The sequence below is a fragment of the Salvelinus sp. IW2-2015 genome, linkage group LG4q.1:29 (genome assembly GCF_002910315.2).
Source record: "Salvelinus sp. IW2-2015 linkage group LG4q.1:29, ASM291031v2, whole genome shotgun sequence".
NCBI classification, from domain to species: Eukaryota; Metazoa; Chordata; class Actinopteri; order Salmoniformes; family Salmonidae; genus Salvelinus; species Salvelinus sp. IW2-2015.
Window position 1 is genome coordinate 47,478,028 of NC_036842.1, and position 22,983 is coordinate 47,501,010.

The window sequence follows — 22,983 nt, forward strand, 5'->3', positions numbered from 1 at the left end:
ACTTTCAATAGAAAGGTCCTTTCTATTGCATATATTTGATACTTTTATCCCATCCAGTGTTTTTTAGGTAGCCTAGTGTGTTAGAGCATTGGGGGACAGTAATTGAAAGATTGCTGGTTTGAATACCGGTACCGACAAGATGAAAAATATGCTGATGTGCCTTTGAGCAAGGCACTTAACCCTAATTTGCTCCAGGGGCGCCATACTACTACAACACATTACACTGTCTGTTTTTTTTTTTTACCTGGTCCAGGAGACAACGTTTTTTTGCCCTGGCACTACACAGCTGATTCAAAGGCCCTGTGATAGACGGGTGTTCTTGTCCAGTTGGTGTACTTGTGCCTCACACTACATGACAGGCTCCTGCCCTATAAGCTGTTCTGGCATGCACAAGCCAAGGCTACTTACATCATGATTTTAATCAGGCTTTAGCACGGCAAAAAAAAGGTCCCCAGGAACAGGATTAAGAAACACTGATCTAAACATTCTTTACAAATTATATAGATCAGTGTTTTTACCTTCTGGGTATCTCTGCCTTCAACAGTGCTCTTAGGTCAGCTACACGGTAAAAAAAAATGGGAGAGTATAAGAGACATGCTACATGTATAATGGCAATATGAAGAACAATACGTTTGGCAGTGCTGAYAAAGATTGGGGAAGAACGATTCCCTTTTCTACCCTTTAGACAGGCAAACAGGGACTTGAATTTGACGCACACTGATTGGAGCCAGTGGAGAGTGTGAAGGCGTTTTACACAGTCTGGTAGGGGGACACAATGGAGTTGTTAACTGTGACAGAGGTCTTGGAGCAGGCAGTCCTTTCCAGGGAGGAAGAGCAGCAGAGTTAAGTGTCTTTTCATCAGGGGGGAGACCCCATTTGGGTAACTTAGTGTAAGTCAGTGTGATTGCTAACATTTTATTTTTGAAATAACCATTCGTTAGACAACTATCTAGCTAGCTAGGTGAACGAGTTGTTTATACTTTGTCTAAAAACAAGCTTTTACATTCATTAATTTAGCTATACAAGCAAGGTAAAACTGCACACCTCTGAGAACAAGCCATCTCAACCAACTGATAGCTTATTATGCTAGCTAGCTAGCTAATTCAAGGGTGAGGGAGGGTGAGACGAGCTATCCGCACGAGCGCAGCCATTTACACAGGAGTGTTCACAACTAGCTAACAGGCTCGTGACTAATGCAGCAATCGCTATGCTAACACATAAACAGCTAACTCTCACCATTCCACCCAGTTGCTTTTGTGTGATATCTTTTGTGAACATCACTGACGTACATGGACCATATACTGGCGTAACACAGTTTCTATGGAACCCCGCAATGTAGGAGTTAATTTTCGATGCAACAGCATACTAATCAGATAAATATTTTTTAAGAACATAAGTTCTACCTGAACCTGCATGACATGAGCCGTCCTCATGATCTCTCCCAGCTTGAATAGAAAGTTGTGCGTAAAACCATTATATTAACGCCAAATAATGCAGTCAGTCCACCCTCAAAACACTAGTTTACCAGGGATTGTTTCATTATTTAGTGTAGCCTACTATCTATAGCTATATACCGTCCCCCCCGAAAAATGCTAACCTCCCCTGTTATTGTAATGGGGAGAGGCTAGCATGTCTTGGGGTTTGATATTTATGCCACTGTAACTTTCTCACTCATCATTATTCACGATTCATTCAGGATTATCATAATCATGGTAGCATCCACATTAATGTAGAAGTGTTTACAAACATATTCTACTTTTATTTACAATAAAAGTGACTCCAGAATGACACAATACATTATTAACTATTCATTTCTATTTGGCACAAAATTATCTGAAACACAAAACAAACAGCAAATGCAGCCAACAAATGAAGAAAGTCATACACTTGATGTAGTCATTGCGTGCTATGACTATGGGACCAAATACTTAATACTATGCAGAAATCCGTCCGCCATTTCCTCTTTGCTAAAATTCAAATAGTTCGCCTAATTTCAGTTTATGTTACAAAGCAAGCAGTCATCTTGTAGAGAATCATTATACCATCTACCTCTGAAATATATCTTCCATAACCAAAAATATTGGTTTGAAGCTGGTGTACAAAACCGAAAGTAAAAGACGCAATAACGAAACTTCAGAACAGGAAGCATAGAAATAGCATGCAGATCTATCGCTTCTTAGACTTGCTTTCAATGGGAATGAAAGATCAAAACTCACATTTCCATGTGAATTTGGTCGGGTCGCCCTACAAGTTAATTTGTAGGTTTAACTTTTGACTACTTTAATACAAGTGAATTTGTCCCAATACTTTCGGTCCCCTAAAATGGGGGGAATATGTACACAAAGTGCTGTAATTTCTAAAAGGTTCACCGATATGGATGAAAATACCCTCAGATTAAAGCTGAGCATATTTTATTAATTTAACCTATATTAAACTAGGCAATTCAGTTAAGAACAAATTCTTATTTACAATGACGGCCTACACCTGCCAAACCTGGACGATACTGGGAAAATTGTGCACCGCCCTATGGGACTCCATATCATGGCCGGTTGTAATACAGCCTGGATTCGAACCAGGGTGTCTGTAGTGATGCCTCCAGCACTGAGATGCAGTGCATTAGACCGCTGCGCCACTCGGGAGCCCCATGAGAATGAGAAGCTCAATTGCAGAACTATACTGCTGTATTTGAAGCACCACTCAATTCTGCCCAGTTTCCCTGATGTTGCTACTGCAATCAAGCTGTTTTTACCATCCCTGTAACTGTCRCTTCTAAGGAGAGATTGTTTTCTAAACTAGAACTAGCTAAAAAAAATATTAGGCTCTCAGTCAACAATCTTATATGAACTTTTGAACACCCGAGTAAGCTCCACTCATTGCATGGTCAGTGCTATCGGGAATCCTTGGGACGTCCCTACCCTAAACCCTAACCATAACCCTTACCCTAACCATTTTAAATGTCAACTTCAATGGGGTAGTGATGTCCCAAGGAACCAGGATTGCACGGACCCTCATAGCACTGGTGCAGCAGTAGCCCTGACCACGGCATTTGGTCACTGATATCCACCTACTTTCAATCAGTTACATTTTTCTTTTTCAAGGCCTTGGGCACCTTTTCAGTAACATCCCTGAAAGTGACAAAAAAAKATGTTTTTGAATGACTTTCTGGAGGGTTAGTGAAATGTATTATATTTACGAAAATAGACTGATGAAAGGCACACGGGCCCCCAGAGCTCGTGGGCCTCCCCGCCTTGCGGGTGTGTCCGGTACGTCAGTGGAACCATACTGTTCAATTCACAAATAAGTCAGAGCCAATACAATTCAGGCAGTGACAGCCATACAATAGATTTTAAGAACAGATTCACTCTGCAATGACTCACTGGGTGGCTATGCTGTAATGATGATAGTGTTTGGCCTTTGACCTGAGCTCGCAATTGCAAGGAGGTTCTCATACTATCCTCTGAGATGCACTCTTTCCTTTCTCTTTCCCAAGGCTCATATTTTTCCGACCACTTCTCTATTACTAACTAATCTGTGGATGAAAAGCAAGGACGGAAATGACTGTTTATAATTTAAGATTCGTTTTTTTTGTATGTTGTCATTCTTGGCCTTAAATGACATGTAAAGTTCTGTTTCGTAAACCACCTTGAATTAAAAGTCTCCCAAGGACAACTTTTCAGATTAGATATTTGGATGAGACGGTCAGCATTGAGCTATGCTATTCATTTTCATCACTACTCTTGAATGAAATATGATATTTATTCTTGCATTGATATGAAAATCATTCAATACATTCTTATGTACTGCGTAAGAGGATAAAGGAAAGTGTGAGATTGGCACTCTGTAAGGGTCATTTGAAACTCCCCCACCAGAGGGCAGTAATTGACAGAATTAGGATGCTTTACTCTATTCCATCACACCACCCTAGTTCCTCTCTATGAATTTAGCAATGTGCCCGTGCCTCTAGCTTGTCAAAAGTTGCTTGTCTGTTTTACTTAATCTACACTGATCTKAAACAACTGGACAAGTGAAAGCACCCTTCACATTCACATTCACCCATCATGTGATTTCAGATCAGTGCTGATGGGTGGGGGTGGGAGGGGTTCAGACACCCCTGGGACAGATATAGACTCCGTTCTGTGTTTGCAAACACTGCCACATGCGCAAATTTGGTGGCAGAACATACATGGGGGAGTTCTCATGACCGCCAGCAAAAAAAGCTTTCATATACATGTTTCTTATGAATGCATTTCACAGTACTTTTGGATTATAATTGGATTTTAAGACTCTATGATTGTCCTGTTTAATATAATGYTTGTGTAATCATCAAAAATCAACTGTATTATACTTAATAAACACTTCAACTTCAACAAGTAAAATGGTTACAACCTGTCATTTAAACCGTTTTTTATTTGGATTTCATGTAATGGACATACACATTTTTTTCCAAATTGGTGAAATGAAATGAAAAAAATAACTTGTTTCAAAAAATTCTAAAAAGATAAAGCRTATGTATTCACCCCTTTGCAATGAAGCCCCTAAATAAGATCTGGTGCAACCAATTACCTTCAGAAGTCACATAATTAGTTAAATAAAGTCCTCCTGTGTGTAATCCAAGTGTCACATGATCTGTCACATGATCTCAGTATATATACACTTGTTCTGAAAGGCCCCAGAGTCTGCAACACCACGAAGCAAGGGGCACCACCAAACAAGCAGCACCATGAAGACCAAGGAGCTCTCCAAACAGGTCAGGGACAAAGTTGTGGCAAAATACAGATCAGGGTTGGGTTATAAAAAAATCTTAGAAACTTTGAATAACCCACGGAGCRCCATTAAAAAAATATGGCACCGCAACAAACCTGCCAAGAGAGGGCCGCCCACCAAAACTCACGGACCAGGCAAGGAGGGCATTAATCAGAGAGGCAAAAAAGAGACCAAAGATAACCCTGAAGGAGCTACAAAGCTCCCCAGCAGAGAATGGAGTATCTGTCCATAGGACCACTTTAAGCCGTACATTCCACAGAGCTGGGCTTTACGGAAGAGTGGCCAGAAAAAAACATTGCTTAAAGAAAAAAATAAGCAAACACGTTTGGTGTTTGCCAAAAGGCATGTGGGAGACTCCCTAAACATGTGTAAGAAGATACTCTGGTCAGATGAGACTAAAATTGAGCTTTTTGGCCATCAAGGAAAACGTTATGTCTGGCGCAAACCCAACCCTTCTCATCACTCCGAGAACCTATCTCCACAGTGAAGCATGGTGGTGGCAGCATCATGCTGTGGGGATGTTTTTCATCGGCAGGGACTGGGAAACTGGTCAGAATTGAAGGAATGATGGATGGCGCAAAATACAGAGAAATTCTTGAGGGAAACCTGTTTCAGTCTTCCAGAGATTTGAGACTGCGACGGAGGTTCACCTTCCAGCAGGACAATGACCCTAAGCATACTGCTAAAGCAACACTCAAGTGGTTTAAGGGGAAACATTTAAACCTCTTGGAATGGCCTAGTCAAAGCCCAGACTTCAATCGAATTGAGAATCTGTGGTGTGACTTAAAGATTGCTGTACACCAGCGGAACCCATCCAACTTGAAGGAGCTGGAGCAGTTTTGCCTTGAAGAATGGGCAAAAATCCCAGTGGCTAGATGTGCCAAGCTTATAGAGACATACCCCAAGAGACTTGCAGCTGTAATTGCTGCAAAAGGTGGCTCTACAAAGTATTGACTTTGGGAGGGTGAATAGTTATGCACGTTCAAGTTTTCAGTTTTTTTGTTTTATTTTTTGTTTGTTTCACAATAAAAATATTTAGCATCTTCAAAGTGGTAGGCATGTTGTGTAAATCAAATGATACAAACCTCCAAAAATCTATTTTAATTCCAGGTGGTAAGGCAACAAAATAGGAAAAATGCCAATGGGGGTGAATACTTTCACAAGCCGCTGTATACAAAACCCAATGTAACAAAAGTATCATTATCCTATTATGTTCTTTATCCCCTTTCCATAGTATATTTCTAATGACTATATTTCTATCTGCAAATATAAAGAATTTTACCCTTGCGTTGCAAGTCATAACCATCACTACGCATGTGATTTTGATTTGTCAATGACCAAMATGTAATAGGAGCATGCAAGAATGCATTAAAATATGCTTTTCACTTCTCATCTAGACCAATTTGAAAGGATTATCATCCGTGTGTAACTGGAGCTCATTTTATTTGGTCAGTCAGAGTACTCACTCATTCATATTTTTTAGTGGTGGTCTGATATGAAAAAGTGCTATGTAGGGAAGATTTAAGTGTGTWAGTGTGTGACTACAGCTCCCTCATTCACAAAGAGTTGAAAACACCAACTGGATCTCAATAGCCACTTCAGTGRGTAAGTGAGTAGTGGAGTCATTTGTAGCCAGTTGAAGAGAATTACAGGTGTCACCCATCTTCCCATTTTCCCCTGTGTATTTATACCTGTGTTCTCTGTTTGTCTGTTGCCAGTTCATCTTATCTTGTCAGGTCTTACCAGCGTGCTTTCCCTTCTTCCTATTTCTCTAGTGTGTTTTCCTAGTGTTTCCCCGGTTCTGACTATTCTGCCTGCGCTGACCCTTAGCCTGCCTGCCGTCCTGTACCTGCCTGACTCTGACCTKATAACGAACCCATGCCTGTCCTCGACCTGCCCTTTGCCTGCCCCGTGTTTTCAATAAATCATCTGAGAACTGTGGTATCCGCCTCCTGTGTCCAGTTTGTTGCTTAGCCTGCAAGCATTTAGGTCATTACCTGTGTAAAGGACAGTTGATTCTCGACAAGAGGGAATTCTGTCCTATAAACCATGCTTGACACACAATTTCCATCAATGACACTGTTTTTCAGGAATGATCAACTTGATAACCAGCTCAATTCTTTGTTGTTTGTGTTTAGATAGATTTGTATTTACTCTGCCCAAACAAGGAATACATCTAGGTTATTATTAATGAATAAGGTAAATGTTTCATATTTACTAGGCCAGTCTCACCGATACATTTGAGTGTCAATGTTTTTTCCCACTGCTGCAAGTAAGAAAAAGATACATCACTCAGAATAAAAATTGATATCCTATAAACTGAAATAAAGTTCTGTGAAATGTATTGATACAGGTTGCATATCAGATTCACAGCGTCTCTTGCTGTAAGACCCCGGGAAGGTTGATGTAGCTACACATGATGAATTGATATGAACTTATTGGCAGGAGTAAATGGATGTTTACTTTTCGGAGGAAAGATTCCAACTTCTGAATCATCCACAGGCAGCGTGAAATATCTTTGTAAATGCTCAATCACTGTTTGGCTTTATGTAAAAATATAAACACAACATGCAACAATTGGGGGGGCATATGCCCACCCACTTGGGAGCCAGGCCAATCAGAATTMGTTTTTTCACACAAAAGGGCTTTATTACAGACATAAAAACTCCTCAGTTTCATCAGCTGTCCGGATGGCTGGTCTCAGACGATCCCGCAGGTAAGAAGCCGGATGTGGAGTTCCTGGGTTGGCATGGTTATGGTRGAGAAATTAACATTACATTCTCTGGCARCAGCTCTGGTGGACATGCAGTTAGCATGCCAATTGCACACTCCTTCAAAAACTTGAGACATCTGTGGCATTGTCTTGTGTGAGAAAACTGCACATTTTAGAGTGGCCTTTCATTGTCCCCAGCACCTGTGTTATGATCATGTTGTTTAATCAGCTTATTGATATGCCACATCTGTCAGGTGGATGGATTATCTTGGCAAATGAGAAATGCTCACTAACAGGGATGTAAACACATTTGTGCACACAATTTGAGAGAAAAACGCTTTAAGTGCGTCAGAAAAATTTCTGGGATGTTATATTTCAGCTCATGAAACATGGAACCAACACTACATGGTGCGTTTATATTTATATTCAGTATACATGGAAACAAGTGGGTTGGCTTGAGGGATATCCTACAAAGCAAGCTAGATCTACTCAGGGTTTTCTAAAGCTACCCAGCTTCAGTTTACTTCACAATCCAGCTCAGGCTTCATCTGTACTACGACGGTGGATTTTTCTCGTCCGCCTGCCTCTAATTTCTGCCGAAATTACTTACAGTATAGTTGATGCGGTCTTAGGTGTGCTTATCAGTGCACAAGCTCCTTTTTCCCCACTCCTATCACTATGTTTTTTTAAAGTCATACAAAATTGTTACATTGCATGAAGTTGAAAGTTTTCTGTCATTACTAAATATGTTACGTGATATATTTGAACATTACATTTTTTTCCACAAAATAAAATATTTAAATCAGTCAAATGAAGGGGATGATGACGCAAGAGCAAGGGAATCTGATTTCACTGGTCCTCGACTCGTGGCTCAGTCATTTCATTGAGGGTAAATGGAGATAAGCTGTGAGTTAGCCTGTCCCTGAGCAGGTTAGTTCTGAAGGATTCGCTGCCATAGACATTTATCTGGCTAAAACGTGAGCCGCTTTCGTATGACTGGTTATCCTGAGTTGAACTCCGAGTTGTCCAAAGTTACCTCGTTAATTAACTCCTCAAACCTGCTTCGTAGGATACCCCTTTGGTCTGTTCTTGTCACGCAGTGCTTATGCTACTTTAGAGAGTAGAAACAGCAGGGGATATTATAGTGTTTCCCCCCTAGCTACAGCCTCCTCCCTGGGCCTTGAGTTGATTGAAACAACTTCAGAATTTTTTTTCATTGGTGTAAATATGTATATGTCGATTCCTTTCGCAGATAGCTAAAAGAAGTCCAAACATCTCTTTCAACTCCCGTACTCCAATTAAGTTGTTCCTTTGATATTGGCAAAATTAGAAAACCGGATTAATATGTTATGATGGGCTTTCATGTTTTAAGCTATGACTTGTTGCATGTACCGAAATTGAAAAGGAGTTGAACAGTTCTAACATTTAACATGTTAACTTTTTCTGTATGTTAGAGAAGAGTGGTAAATGTAACAAACAGTGAACTCTAAGTTTACTTTCAGTGAAGAGGAAATTACTTTTGACATCTTCAGATGTTCCTGTGTTTGTTCTCTTTATCTTACAACTTTGCAAAGTCTCTTTAATACAATGAAATTTCAACCAACGCCTAGTTGTTAATCCCTTATTTTCCCTTTTCCATTTATAATACCTGAGGATTCTGATCTATCCACACAGACAATACACCCGGCAGCATGGCATTAGAGATGGGGATTCACAGGCACAAAGCTGTCAGAAGAAAGATAAACACACTGTATGTGATGAGGATTAGCATTTAGTTAGGGATTCCTGTTACCTTTCAGAAGTGAGGGATAATACAGATTACGGCTCAGAAAATGTCGGAAGTTTTTTAAGTAAATACCAGGAGGACTGTGAGTGCTTCGATGTTTCAGTATCAAGTGGCATCGCTTTTCAAGCTGTGAAGCGGTTTGACTGACTGACGGATTCGGGGCATGGATACTTGATAGGATAAATCTTCAAAACACTGTCGTGGCACGGTCATGAGCATGACATCAGTCCTGGGGGGGGGGGGGCGGGTGTAACACTTTACACTTTGACCATGTCAAAATATATTATAACAGCTGACATAACTTGTCATAACCTGTCATAATATGGTCCTAAGACTGTCATGACCCATATATTTACACCTGTTTTGACATATAGTACCAGTGAAAAGTTTGGACACACCTCATACAAGGGTTTTTCTTTATTTTTACTATTTTCTACATTGTATTATAAAAGTGAAAACATCAAAACTATGAAATAACAGAAATTGAATCGTGAAGTAACCAAAAAAAAATTGAAACAAATCAAAGTATACTTTATATTTGAGATTCTTCAAAGTAGCCACCCTTTGCCTTGATGACAGCTTTGCACACTCTTGGCATTTTCTGTTTTTGTTGGAAAAATGACTTGTCATGCACAAAGTAGATGTCCTAACAGACTTGCCAAAACTATAGTTTGTTAACAAGAAATTTGTGGAGTGGTTGAAAAACGAGTTTTAAAGGCTCCAACCTAAGTGTATGTAAACTTCCGACTTCAACTGTAAATACAACATAAACATGCTGATACACGTAGGCTATGATGTAATTAAAATGTTTTGGCTTGTGTGGTACGTTTTGGGGGTTTTGACACTCTTATGTAGGTGTCATAACCAGCAATAAAATAACGCAATATATGCCACAATAGACCTAAATATATATGTCATGACAGTTATATGACCATGTTATAACAGGTTATGACAATTTATGTCAGCTGTTATAACATATTATTACATGGATATGACCGAGTCGTAACGTGTTATGACACTGGGTGTCAAGTAAAGTGTTACAGAAGGGGTAATTCATAACATGTATTGCTCAAGGCCACAATGGCAGTAGGGGACGGCACCAGCMCTGGGTGTAGTATCGTTCAAATACATAAGATAGCTGTGCTGGATTAAACTTGCCTATTGCAGTGGAAGCAATGGAATAGTCCTGAAAGTACAAACCACACGTGCCCGTCGGGCACTCCAGGCAGGCTCAAGCAGAAACTCAAAGTGTTTTTAAGATTTCAAATACTATTTGAATCCAGGTCTGGATGGCCCCTGAGCAATTGTTTTCCATTGTAATGTGGTAGTCAACAATCTAGGCTGAGACCTGAAGACTTGTATTAGCTACACAAACTAATATTTCTTATTGGGGCTCCCGAGTGGCGCAGAGGTCTAAGGCACTGCATCTCAGTGCAAGAGGCATCACTACAGTCCCTGGTTTGATTCCAGGCTGTATCACATCTGACCGTGATTGGGAGTCCCATAGGGCTGTGCACAATAGATCACTAGTCACTTTAATAATGACCACTTTAATAATGTTTACATATCTTGCATCACTCATCCCATATGTATATACTGTATGTTTATACCATCTATTGCATCTTGGCTATGCCGCTCGGTCATCGCTCATCCATATATTTCTATGTATTATTATTCCATTCCTTTACTTAGATTTGTGTGTGTTAGGTAGTTGTTGTGGAATTGTTAGATTACTTGAWACTGCACTGTCGGAACTAGAAGCAAAAGCATTTCGCTACACTCGCAATAACATCTGCTAACCATGTGTATGTGACCAATAACATTTGATTTGATTTGAATTGGTCCAGTGTCGTCGAATTTGGTCGGGGTAGGCCGTCATTGTAAATAAGCATTTGTTCTTAACTGACCTGTCTAGTTAAATAAAGGTTAAATGAAAAATRAAAAAAAATTATTCATCAGGCTAACAAAATCTTGTGGTGCGCAGGAGACCAGGGCTTGACCCCGCCCCATCAGTAACACCAGCAACTATCTSGTTCACTAACACCATTGGAGGCCTGTAACTTTTTGTAATATCATGAAAATTGACTTTTATTTTGAAGAACCCTGATGAATGTGTTATGAATGTTGTATCCATGTCAATGTAACATTCATAAATCAAATCAAACTTTATTTGTCWCATGCGCCGAATACAAGTGTAGACCTTACCGTGAAATGCTTACTTACAAGCCCTTAACCAACAGTGTAGTTCAAGAAAGAGTTAAGAAAATATTAACCAAAAAAATTCAAAGAAATTCAAAAAAAGTAACATTAAAATAACAATAACGAGGCTATATACAGGGGGTACCGGTACCGAGTCTATGTGCGGGGCTACAGGTTAGTCGAGGTAATTTGTACATGTAGATAGGGGTGAACTGACTATGCATAGATAATAAACAGTGAGTAGCAGCAGTGTACAAAACAAACGGAGGGGGAGGGGGGTGTCAATGTAAATAGTCCGGTGGCCATTTGATTAATTGTTCAGCAGTCTTATGGCTTGGGGGTCGAAGCTATTAAGGAGCCTTTTGGTCCTAGACTTGGCGCTCTGGTACCGCTTGCCGTGCGGAAGCAGAGAAAACAGTCTATGACAATTTTTKGGGCTTTCCTCTGACACCACCTAGTATATAGGTCCTGGATGGATATAGGTCCTGTGGCTTGGCCACAATGATGTACTGGGCCGCATGCATTACCCTCTGTAGCGCCTTACAGTCAGATGCCGAGCAGTTGCCATAGCAGGCGGTGATGAAACGGGTCAGGATGCTCTCGATGGTGCAGCTGTAGAACTTTTGGAGGATCTGGGGACCCATGCCAAATCCTTTCAGTCTCCTTTGGGGGAAAAGGTGTTGTTGTGCCCACTTCAMGACTGTCTGGTGTGTTTGGACAATGATAGTTCGTTGGTGATGTGGACACCAAGGAACTCGAAACTCTCGACCCACTCCACTACAGCCCCGTTGATGCTAATGGAGGCCTGTTTGGTCCGCCTTTTCCTGTAGTCCACGATCAGCTCCTTTGTCTTGAGGGAGAGGTTGTTGTCCTGGCACCACACTGGCAGGTCTCTGACCTCCTCCCTATAGGCTGTCTCATTSTTGTCGTCAGCAAACTTAATGATGGGGTTGGAGTCGTGTTTAGCCAGGCAGTCGTGGGTGAACAGGGAGTACRGGATGGGACTAAGTACACACCCCTGAGGGAACCCAGTGTTGAGGATCAGTGTGGCAGACGTGTTGTTGCCTACCCTTACCACCTGGGTGTGGCCCGTCAGGAAGTCCAGGATACAGTTGCAGAGGGAAGTGTTAAGTCCWAGAGTCTTTAGCTTCGTGATGAGCTTCGTGGGCACTATGGTGTTGAATGCTGAGCTGTAGTCAATGAACAGCATTCTCACATAGGTGTTCCTTTTGTCTAGGTGGGAAAGGGCAGTGTGGAGTGCGATTGAGATTGCGTCGTCTGTGGATCTGTTGGGGCGGTATGTGAATTGGAGTGGGTCTAGGGTATCCGGAAGGATGCTGTTAATGTGAACAMAGACCATCCTTTCAACGCRCTTCATGGCTATCAAGTGCTACGGGGCGGTAATCAATTGGGCAGGTTACCTTCGCTTCCTTGGGCACAGGGACTATGGTGGTCTCCTTGAAACATTTAGGTGTTACAGACTCGGTCAGGGAGAGGTTGAAAATGTCAGTGAAGACACTTGCCAGTTGGTCCGCCTATGTTTGAGTACACGTTCTGGTAATCCATCTGGCCCCGCAGCTTTGTGAATGTTGACCTGTTTAAAGGTCTTGCTCACATCGGCTACCGAGAGCGTTATCACACGGTCGTCCAGAACAGCTGGTCCTCTCGTGCATGCTTCAGTGTTGCTTGCCTGGTAGCAAGCATAAAAGGCATTTAGCTCGTCTTTCAGGCTCGTGTCGCTGGGCAGCTCGCGTCTGGGTTTCCCTTTGTAGTCCATAATAGTTTTCAAGCACTGCCACATCCGACGAGCGTCAGAGCCGGTGTAGTACGATTCAATCTTAGTCCTACATTGACACTTTACTTGTTTGATGGTTTGTCTGAGGTGAATAACGGGGTGTCTCAAAAGCGTCCAGATTAGTGTCGCACTCCTAGAAAGTGGCAGCTATGGAGAGCTGCCACTTTCAACGAGCAGGACACTAATCTGGACGCTTAAAAGAAATTCCTTCTGGTTTGGATATGTACGTACGGTCACTGTGGGGACAACGTCGTCGATGCACGTATTGATGAAGACGATGACTGAGGTGGTATACTTCTCAATGCCATTGGATGAACATATTCCAGTCTATGCTAGCAAAACAGTCCTGTAGGCGTAGCATCCGCGTCATCTGACCACTTCCGTATTGAGCRAGTCACTGATACATCCTACTTTAGTTTTAGCTTGTAAGCAGGAATCAAGAGGATATAATTATGGTCAGATTTGCCAAATGCAGAGTGGGGGAGAGCTTTGTATGCATCTCTCTGTGTGGAGTAAAGATAGTCTGGAGTTTTTTTCCCTCTAGTTGCACATGTGACATGCTGGTAGAAATTATGTGAAACGGATTTAAGTTTGCCTGCATTAAAGTCCCTGGCCACTAGGAGCGTCACCTCTGGATTAGCATTTTCTTGTTTTCTTATKGCCTTATAGAGTTGGTTGAGTGAGGTCTTAGTGCCAGMATCGGTTTGTGGTGGTAAATAGACAGCTATGAATAATATAGATGACAACTCTCTTCGTAGATAGTGTGGTCTACAGGTTATCATAAGGTACTCTACCTCAGGTGAGCAATACCTTGAGACTTCTTTAATATTCGACATTGCACCCCAGCTGTTATTGACAAATAGACATACACCCCCGCCCCTTGTCTTACAAGACGTATCTTCTCTGTTCTGCCGATGTGTGGAAAATCCTGCCAGCTCTATATTATCTGTGTCATYGTTCAGCCACGACTCGGTGAAATATAACAGTTTTTAATGTCCCGTTGGTAGGATAATCTTGATCGTAGGTCAGCGATTTTTTTATTGCACGTTGGCCAATAGAATGGATKGCAGTGGGAGTTTACTCGCTCGCCTACAAATTCTCAGAAGGCAACCCGACCTCCGCCCCCTTTTTCTCTGTCTTTTCTTCACGTGAATAATGGGGATTTGGGCCTGTTCCCAAAAATTTAGTATATCCTTCGCGTCGGACTCGTTGGACTCGTTAAAGGAAAAAGCTTCTTCCAGTTCAACGTGAGTAATCAATGTTCTGATGTCCAGAAGTTATTTTTAGATCATAAAATACAGTATCAGCAACATTATGTACAAAATAAGTAAAAAAATAAGTTACAAACAACACAAAAAAAACGAACAAAATAACACAGTTGGTTAGGAGCACGTAAAACGTCAGCYATCCTCTCMGGCGTCATTCTACAATTCATGACTGTTTCATAAATATGTCATTACTGTTTCATAAAGGTGTTATGAATGCCTTATGTATACATAGTTTATATAAAGTGTTACCAAATATTGGTCATGAATTTCAGGTGTCACAAAAACAACATGTTTGTTGTCAGAAGTGTAAAGGCTGTTRACAGTTACTCTGACATCTTATGACATGCGTTCTATGTGAACATAGTCCCACCCATTATGGGTAGTGTATTCTGGTTGGGCTGGGAATCTTATCGAGTATGTCATATTCCAGTGGCCTGTCTGAGTAGCCACTTGTCTCTAGATGATAGGAACTCTTCTAAGGCACCATGTACTCTTTGAGTTGTGCTGAGAATTGCCAAACCATCTGGATGACTCCAGGCACACATGAACTCTGCTTCTCAACACTACTGCTTTGTCTCACTGAGACTCATGAAAGTGTGAGCTGTAGCCGTTACACTGACAAGGGTGTGACCCCCCTCCAAATAATTTTCCCTCTGTAAAAATCTGGCCTCTGCACCCACACTGGAGGCAGACCACTGTGTGGCGAGGAGTGAAGTTACACAGGTGGCTTGGAGGTGACTCTTGCTTTTCTTAATGCTTGCTTATGGAGAGAAGCTGGCGTGAGGTCATAAAGTGATACTTCTCTAGAGGGTAAATGTTTGGGCATGAATCTTGAATCATTATCACCCAACATGTGGGTTGTTATGACGTGGGACTTTTGAACCATGCCCAAAACCAGAAGAATGTAGAGCAAGGATGAAAACAGAGTTAAGACATTAAAGTGAAAGCAAATGCAATGCTTAGTCCATTTGCAAAATATTATCTCAAATGCAGTATGGAAATTCTAAACCATCCGATTTTATGTCWTATTTATGTTGATGGTCACAAGTCCCATGGTGTCTGGAATCTGGTCCACTGCAAAATCAAACTTACACACACATTTTATGGGTTTGTTATCTTAATTCTTTCGCTYGTTTGCTTCCATTTGGGTGCAGTACTGAAGCAAATGTGTACAGTATACTGTATTAGACCTTGTTCAAGGGGGCACTTGAATGTATATTTAAACACAGAAAAAAAATACAGTGATGATTATTTACCTTTTGTGATTATCTGGCAATTGGTGCTGGGTTATTACCCGACAGTGGAAAAAGGTCTAGAATAACATTGACACACCAGGCTGTGGTTAATCAAGTCTTTAGCTTTAAGAGTGAAKAGGTGGTCTGGGCCTGGCGTGACAGCAGTAGCAACACAGAGAGATGATATTCTAGCTCGTTTGTGGTGAAAACTGAGCCGTACTGCTTTTTCCCGAGGAGACGTGTGAGGTATTTCCAAGTATTCCTTGGGAGAACTATCCCAGGCTTCTGCATATTAGAGGGTGTGTGTTTCGGGATTACACACATCAACTGTAAGGCAAATGAGAAGTGTTTAGTCTGCTTGACCAGGCTMCTTATTATTGATGTTCAAACGAACCCAAACAGAGGAACGAGTCCAGTGCAAAAGGGAGTGGTAGGTGTGAGGTTTTCAGCATTGTGCGCTTTGGTTAGGTGCTTTTGTCCAAAAAGTGGTCCAGTAGCAACAAGAAATTCGATGGCAGAACTCACATTTTTGGAAAATACAAAAATGCAAGAAGTGACATCATCATTTCCACTTATTCAATGTGAGCATGTCTGCTGATACCGTTCAGCTAGTTTGTTAACCATTCTCAGATAATTTAGTTAATAAGTCCATTAGACATTTTGTGGCTCAGTCAGTATGGCATAGCACTTGCAATGCCAGAATCATAGGTTTGATTCCTGCTGGGGCCACCCATATGAAAAATGTATACACGCATGACTGTAAGTCGCTTTGGATAAAAGCGTCTGCTAAATGGCAAATATTATATTATTATAAACTGGGTGGTTTGATCCCTGAATACTAATTGGCTTACAGCCGTGGTATATCAGACTGTATCTCACGTGTATGATAAAATACGTATTTTTACTGCCTAATTACGTTGATAACCAGTTTATAATAGCAATAAGGCACCTCGGGGGTTTTTGATATACGACCAATATACTGCCTAAGAACAGCCCTTAGCCATGGTGTATTGGCCATATACCACAGCATTGTTGAATACTCGGTTTTGATTGGCGAGAAGGGCATTCTAGAATGGACATTAAAACAGATAACGGGACAGTTGGAATTTATATCAGGACACCTTGCAATCATGACGCAATATCCGCCTACTTATGCAGATCGTACTTGTTACGACTTCTACCGAAGTCGGTTCCTCTCCTTATTCGGYGGTGTTCGGCGGTCGACGTCACCGGTCTTCTAGCTGTCGCCGATCCATTTTTCATTTTCCATTTGTTTTGTCTTGTTTTCCCACACACCTGGTTTTCATTCCCTCATTACGTGTTGTGTATTTAACCCTCTGTTCCCCCCATGTCTTTGTGCGGAATTGTTGGTTGTAAGTGCTTGTCCACATTGTTGTCTGGTGCGCGACGGGTTTTGTACCCATACGTTGTTATTCTGGATGCCGGTGGTTTTGGATATTAAACTGCTCTGGTTATTACCCAGTTTTGCTCTCCTGCGTCTGACTTCTCTGCCACCAGTTACGCACCCCTTACAGTACTTGCTAAAAAGTTACAGAAAGTTAAGCCAACAACCACACAAAATGAAATTGGATGCATTGTAAACGCAGGTCAAACAAGGGAAAAACGTAGCTAGTTAGTAAGCTAGTATTGATTTGTTTTTGCAGAGACATATATTTTTTTAGCATCTGATGATGTAATGTGGTGAGTGATGAACATAATGTGGTGAGTGATGAACATGTGGTGAGTGATGAACATCCAGCGTACAGAGGTTAAAGTTATATAAGAAACCAAATGGCAAATTGAATAATTGAATTCAATAACTGCTGTTTTTTATTGAGTTTACAGAAATATGTCTGGGTATGGACATAGACACACAACAACAAACTGTTTGTTGTGAATCTGTTTTATAAACCGCCACACAATTGACTCACCACACATCATGTGAAGTGGTTTGAAGTTGTCCTGACTGAGGTGAACCTCATTTGAATGAATGGCTGTGGCTCTGTGCCCTCCCATGCTGAGAGAACCCACTCATATCTGTGAGTGGCATCCCTCCAGGAAAATTACCACGCCCAGGGGAACGAGCCTCTGTGTCTTGGGACCATGTGGCGTGCTATGATTCATAAAGACATTATTGATGCAGCACAAGCTTCCGTGAAATTATCAAGGGAGCCGAGTCAAAAAGATTAGTCTCGTAAGTCGTGTCACTGAAGTCACTTAAAATACCGTTCATGAATAAGACCCATTGACCCATTCCTTTAATTTCTATACACAGTAAAAACATCTCCTATGGAGTCAAATTCAACACTATTTTGAGGTTCATATGGTTCCACCCCCATTTTGAGGTAAAACTACTCTGTTCATGGTGTTTATATTTTTAGAGTTAAAACAACACTAAATGGAGTAAATCTCMAACTCAGAGAGTTGATTAAACTCCCTTGCCCTTTTGCACTTTTCTGTGTTGTTTTTCATTAACAATCAACTGTCAGAGTAAACATTTTCTCTGTCGATTTACCTCCTTTGAGTTATGAAGGTGTAAAGTCTCATTTACATAGTTCTAAAAGTGGCACATTACAGTGGCTTGCAATGTGTAATCCAATCTCTGTTGGAAACCAACTAGCAGTAGGAGCTTCACCGATTGTACATCACATTACAATCAGAATGCCTGCCAAAGTAGGGGTATAGCACAGTTGGAGACTACCTACATTACGTCACGTAAACTGGAACAACCATCTCAGTAATGGATGCAATAAATCCAACCACTTACAGATTGGATTCGTTTTAAAAATGTTTTACATATATTTGTGAAGCATAAGATAAAAACAATCAATGCGAAATCATAGATATTGAAACAAACTCTTTAAAAAAAATCTACCTACAACAGAGCATGCTGGGAAATATGACAATTAGGCCCCTCCCAAATATGTAGATATTCCATAGATGTAACTCCATGTCTCTGGATGAGCTAAAAGTACTCAGTTATCAGCACCAAATCCAGAGACTGTATCACTCTGTTAAGATAACTCCAGTAGAGTTAAGATAACGCCAGTAAAGTCAATTTAAACCTAAAATGTTAACACTGATTTTAACTCTCCTTGATTTACTGTGTACTCTTTTCAGAAGTTATTCCATTGAATTCAAGTGTAGGATTTGTATGTGAATACCATTATTACTACCAAGTAGTAACAGAGACACTGCCTCCAGACTTAAGAGACAAAAGCAACAGAGAGTGAAACAACCTTGATTTTCATCTTTAATTAAAAGCAAAAGGTTTATCCCTGCAGCACCAGCCTGCAGTCTCTAAAGGCCATTCCAATTACGGGCAGAAGACATAAAGAGCCCTTCAACTTTGAGTGGCCAGACTCAGTAATTTGAGAGAGAGGGAGCGAGAGAGAGTGAGAGAAGGGGGAGAAAGGGGCGAGGGAGAGTTGTGTACTTTTTTCCACCAGGGGCGGCGTGGCTCTCTCTCTAGGAGTGTGCTAGGCAAAGGGCTGTAGGGAGGCGTAGGCAGGGCTCTTGTGGCTTTTTGGGGGGTTGCAGGAAGGAGGGCGTTTACCTCGGGGGCCCAACCCCTTCCATAGAGTAGAGATGCAGAAGCAACTCGGCTCCCAAAATTAACTGGAAGACAGTTCCCTTTGAATGGAGAGTGAGTTGCAGAGGACTACACCGGCAATATGAGAGCCCTGCGTTTGGTCCTGCTGAGTGCCTTCTTGCCCCTGCTCTGTCTGCCCAGCCCCAGCCATGGAGGTAAGTGCAACAAGCCAAATTAGTTCGTCAAGCTATTAGTCTCCCAGCTGACCGACCCCCCYGTTATGTCAGAAAGTCACAGCTGTAGCTATGGGGGTCATTCAAGTCAACTCTCACTTTCAGGGGCTTCCCTCCTATACATATCAATCATAATCACTTGTGTTTCCGAGTTGAAGTTGCCTCTAATCGCTGACTTAGGTTCAGCTAATCGATCCTTCACCCTCCTCACTTTTGGGAGGTAAAAAAGAAAAACGGACTTCGGACCCGGGCTTGGGGTAACTTCATCCCACACCATTAGATATCGATCAGTCAGGTTTCTTTCAAACACATTTTACTGCTGTTTTACATGAAATGACATACACCTGGAGAGATCTGCTGTAGGTGTTGTGCAGTGCTATAGGTCTCAGACAGCAGATGTTGAAGTTTATGTGTAATGTTTGCTCAGGAACAGTTTTGTGGGAGCAGTGTGTTGGTAGAGGGTACAGTCAGTGGTTAGATAGCTGACTTTAAAGGGAGGTGAGTTTGAGGTCCTCTCCTCGAGCTCTGAAAAGCTCTTTCAGAAGCAGCCCAGGGCCAGGGTAGGCGAGGTTTGATTTCACCCATCCAGGGAAGTGAGCTTTAGGGGGTGGAGGGTCAAGAAAGAGCTGGCTTCCTCTCTCTCTCCCTCCCTTCTCCTCTCTCTCTCCCTTCTCCTCCCTTGGCCCCACAGTTCTGAGTTTGATTGAATCAGGAGCAGCAGCACCTCAGTTGTCACAATGCAGTTCCCGGCCACGAGGAGTTTCAGAAGTGTGTGTTTGTGCGATCTCGTCCGTGCATGCGTGTGCATGTGTGCACAGGTTGGGGGAAGGCACATCTGGTGTTCGCCCTGAATCTGGTGAGGGAATGAAACGATGCCTTTCAAAAGCTCACTGGATCCTACAGAAATCTGTACACATGGCAATTTGGCAGGAGTATCCCCGGCCCCATTGCACAGATGTTTAGTTTATTGTTTGTCCCAGGCTCTTAGATCTTTCAAATCACCACTGGGAAAACAGTGATGAGCCCCAGTCTGGGGTTGGGAATGCCACTTGGTCTGAGTGGAAAACTGCTTGTTAAGTCTAGTTTAGGGAATAATTTTAACCTTCAAATCCTGTGTAGTGAATGTCATCTGTAGCACTGTAATGCAATGTTATCAGGTGATATCAATTGGCACCACAGTCTGTAGTGTTAAACTGCTGACCCGATATCGCTAATGCTAAACAGATGTTCCAGAGTCTGCGCCTTTCTCTCCCCCCCCCCACACACACACCCACCCACACACCCCTCCCTGTCACCCTCACCCTTCCAACCACAAGCTGTCAGGAACACCTCACAAACTACCTGGAATGTGCATCTCTGACCTCACCTCCTCTGTGTTTGCGTCTTGTTCCTGTGTCACGGGGTGCCACATTGCTCCCAGCTGGAACTGGACAAAGTTGTACGTCATTGTACGACAGCAGAATGCTATAGAAAAGTCCCTCTAATGATTGCTCTGGCCTGTTGAGGTGTTACTAAATGACTCGGGTTCATAAACCTAATTCTCCTTAACTGCTACATGAATTATCCTAACCTGCTACAAAAAGTCTAATCTGACAAAAGCTCTATCCTTTCTAGTCAAAACTACTACATCTCATTCTCCTCCTCTGTGTATTATGTGGCTATGGTAACAGAGCTAAACAAATATGGATTTTGACACTGGGCTTCTTGGAGCTTCTATACAAGGAGCCCATGTGTCCTGTGTGAGTTGCCAGAAGGGTGAACTGCACTGACTACAAGTGTCTGCACATTAAATTAATGAATCCAATACTTGTTTAAGGGAATTGACGAGATTAGTCCGTTGGTGGCTGGAGCTCTCTGACTAATGCAGCCAGCAACCCTGAATTCACCCCCCACTTTAAACAGTTTACTAACTAAAATGTTATGATACATTGTAAATGCACATTATGTAGATCCAGCATACTGGGCTTCCAAATCCGACAGTGGATAAATACGGCGCAAGTCACACAGGACTTATTTTCGGCCCTTTGGACATCATCATAGAACAGGATGGCAACAATGTACAGTGCCTTGCAAAAGTAATCATCCCCCTTGGTGTTTTTCCTATTTTGTTGTATTACAACCTGTAATTTAAATTGATTTTTATTTGGATTTCATGTAACGGACACACACAAAATAGTCCAAATTGGTGAAATGAAATTTAAGAAACTACTAAAAATATAAATAATTCAAAGAAATAAAAAACGGAAAAGTGGTGCGTGCATATGTATTCAGCCCCTTTGCTATGAAGCCCCTAAATAAAATCTGGTGCAACCAATTACCTTCAGAAGTCACATAATTAGTTAAATGAAGTCCTCCTGTCTGCAATCTAAGTGTCACATGATCTGTCACATGATCTCAGTATATATACACCTGTTCTGAAAGGCACCAGAGTCTGCAACACCACTAGCTAGGGGCACCACCAAGCAAGCAGCACCATGAAGACCAAGGAGCTCTCCAAACAGGTCAGAGACAAAGTTGTGGAGAAGTACAGATCAGTGTTGAGTTATAAAAAAATATCAGAAACTTTGAAAATCCGAATTAGCACCATTAAATCCATAATTGAAAGAATTTGGCACCACAACAAACCTGCCAAGAGAGGGCCACCCACCAAAACTCACGGACCAGGCAAGGAGAGCATTAATCAGAGAGGCAACAAAGAGTCCAAAGATAACCCCAAAAGAGCTGCAAAGCTCCACAGCGGAGAATGGAGTATCTGTCCATAGGACCACTTTAAGCCGTACACTCCACAGAGGTGGGCTTTACGGAAGAGTGGCCAGAAAAAAAGCCATTGCTTAAAGAAAAAATAAGCAAACATGTGGGAGACTCCCAAAATATATGTAAGAAGGTACTCTGGTCAGATGAGACTAAAATTTAGCTTTTTGGCCAACAAGGAAAACGCTATGTCTAACGCAAACCCAACACCTCTCATCACCCCGAGAACATCATCCCCACAGTGAAGCATAGTGGTGGCAGCATCATGCTGTGGGGATGTTTTTCATCGGCAGGGACTGGGAAACTGGTCAAAATTGAAGGAATGATGGATGGCGCAAAATACAGGGAAATCCTTGAGAGAAACCTGTTTCAGTCTTCCATAGATTTGAGACTGGGACTGAGATTCACCTTCCAGCAGGACAATGACCCTAAGCATACTGCTAAAGCAACACTCAAGTGGTTTAAGGGGAAACATTTAAACCTCTTGGAATGGCCTAGTCAAAGCCCAGACCTCAATCCAATTGAGAATCTGTGGTATGACTTAAAGATTGCTGTACACCAGCGGAACCCATCCAACTTGAAGGAGCTGGAGCAGTTTTGCCTTGAAGAAGGGGCATAAATCCCAGTGGCTAGATGTGCCAAGCTTATAGAGACATACCCCAAGAGACATGCAGCTGTAATTCCTGCAAAAGGTGGCTTTAACAAAG

General features: G+C 41.9%; 1 protein-coding gene across 1 annotated transcript in view; it reads left to right on the forward strand.

The window, feature by feature from the left end:
- Positions 1-19,357: 19,357 nt before the first annotated feature.
- The window catches only part of cspg4 (chondroitin sulfate proteoglycan 4), a 107,302-nt gene continuing 103,676 nt past the window's right edge, over positions 19,358-22,983 (forward strand). Inside the window, exon 1 of the mRNA XM_023984813.2 lies at positions 19,358-19,507. Within this exon, the coding sequence (XP_023840581.1) occupies positions 19,435-19,507 (73 nt within the window). The 5' untranslated portion in view covers positions 19,358-19,434. The remainder of the gene's footprint in view (positions 19,508-22,983) is intronic.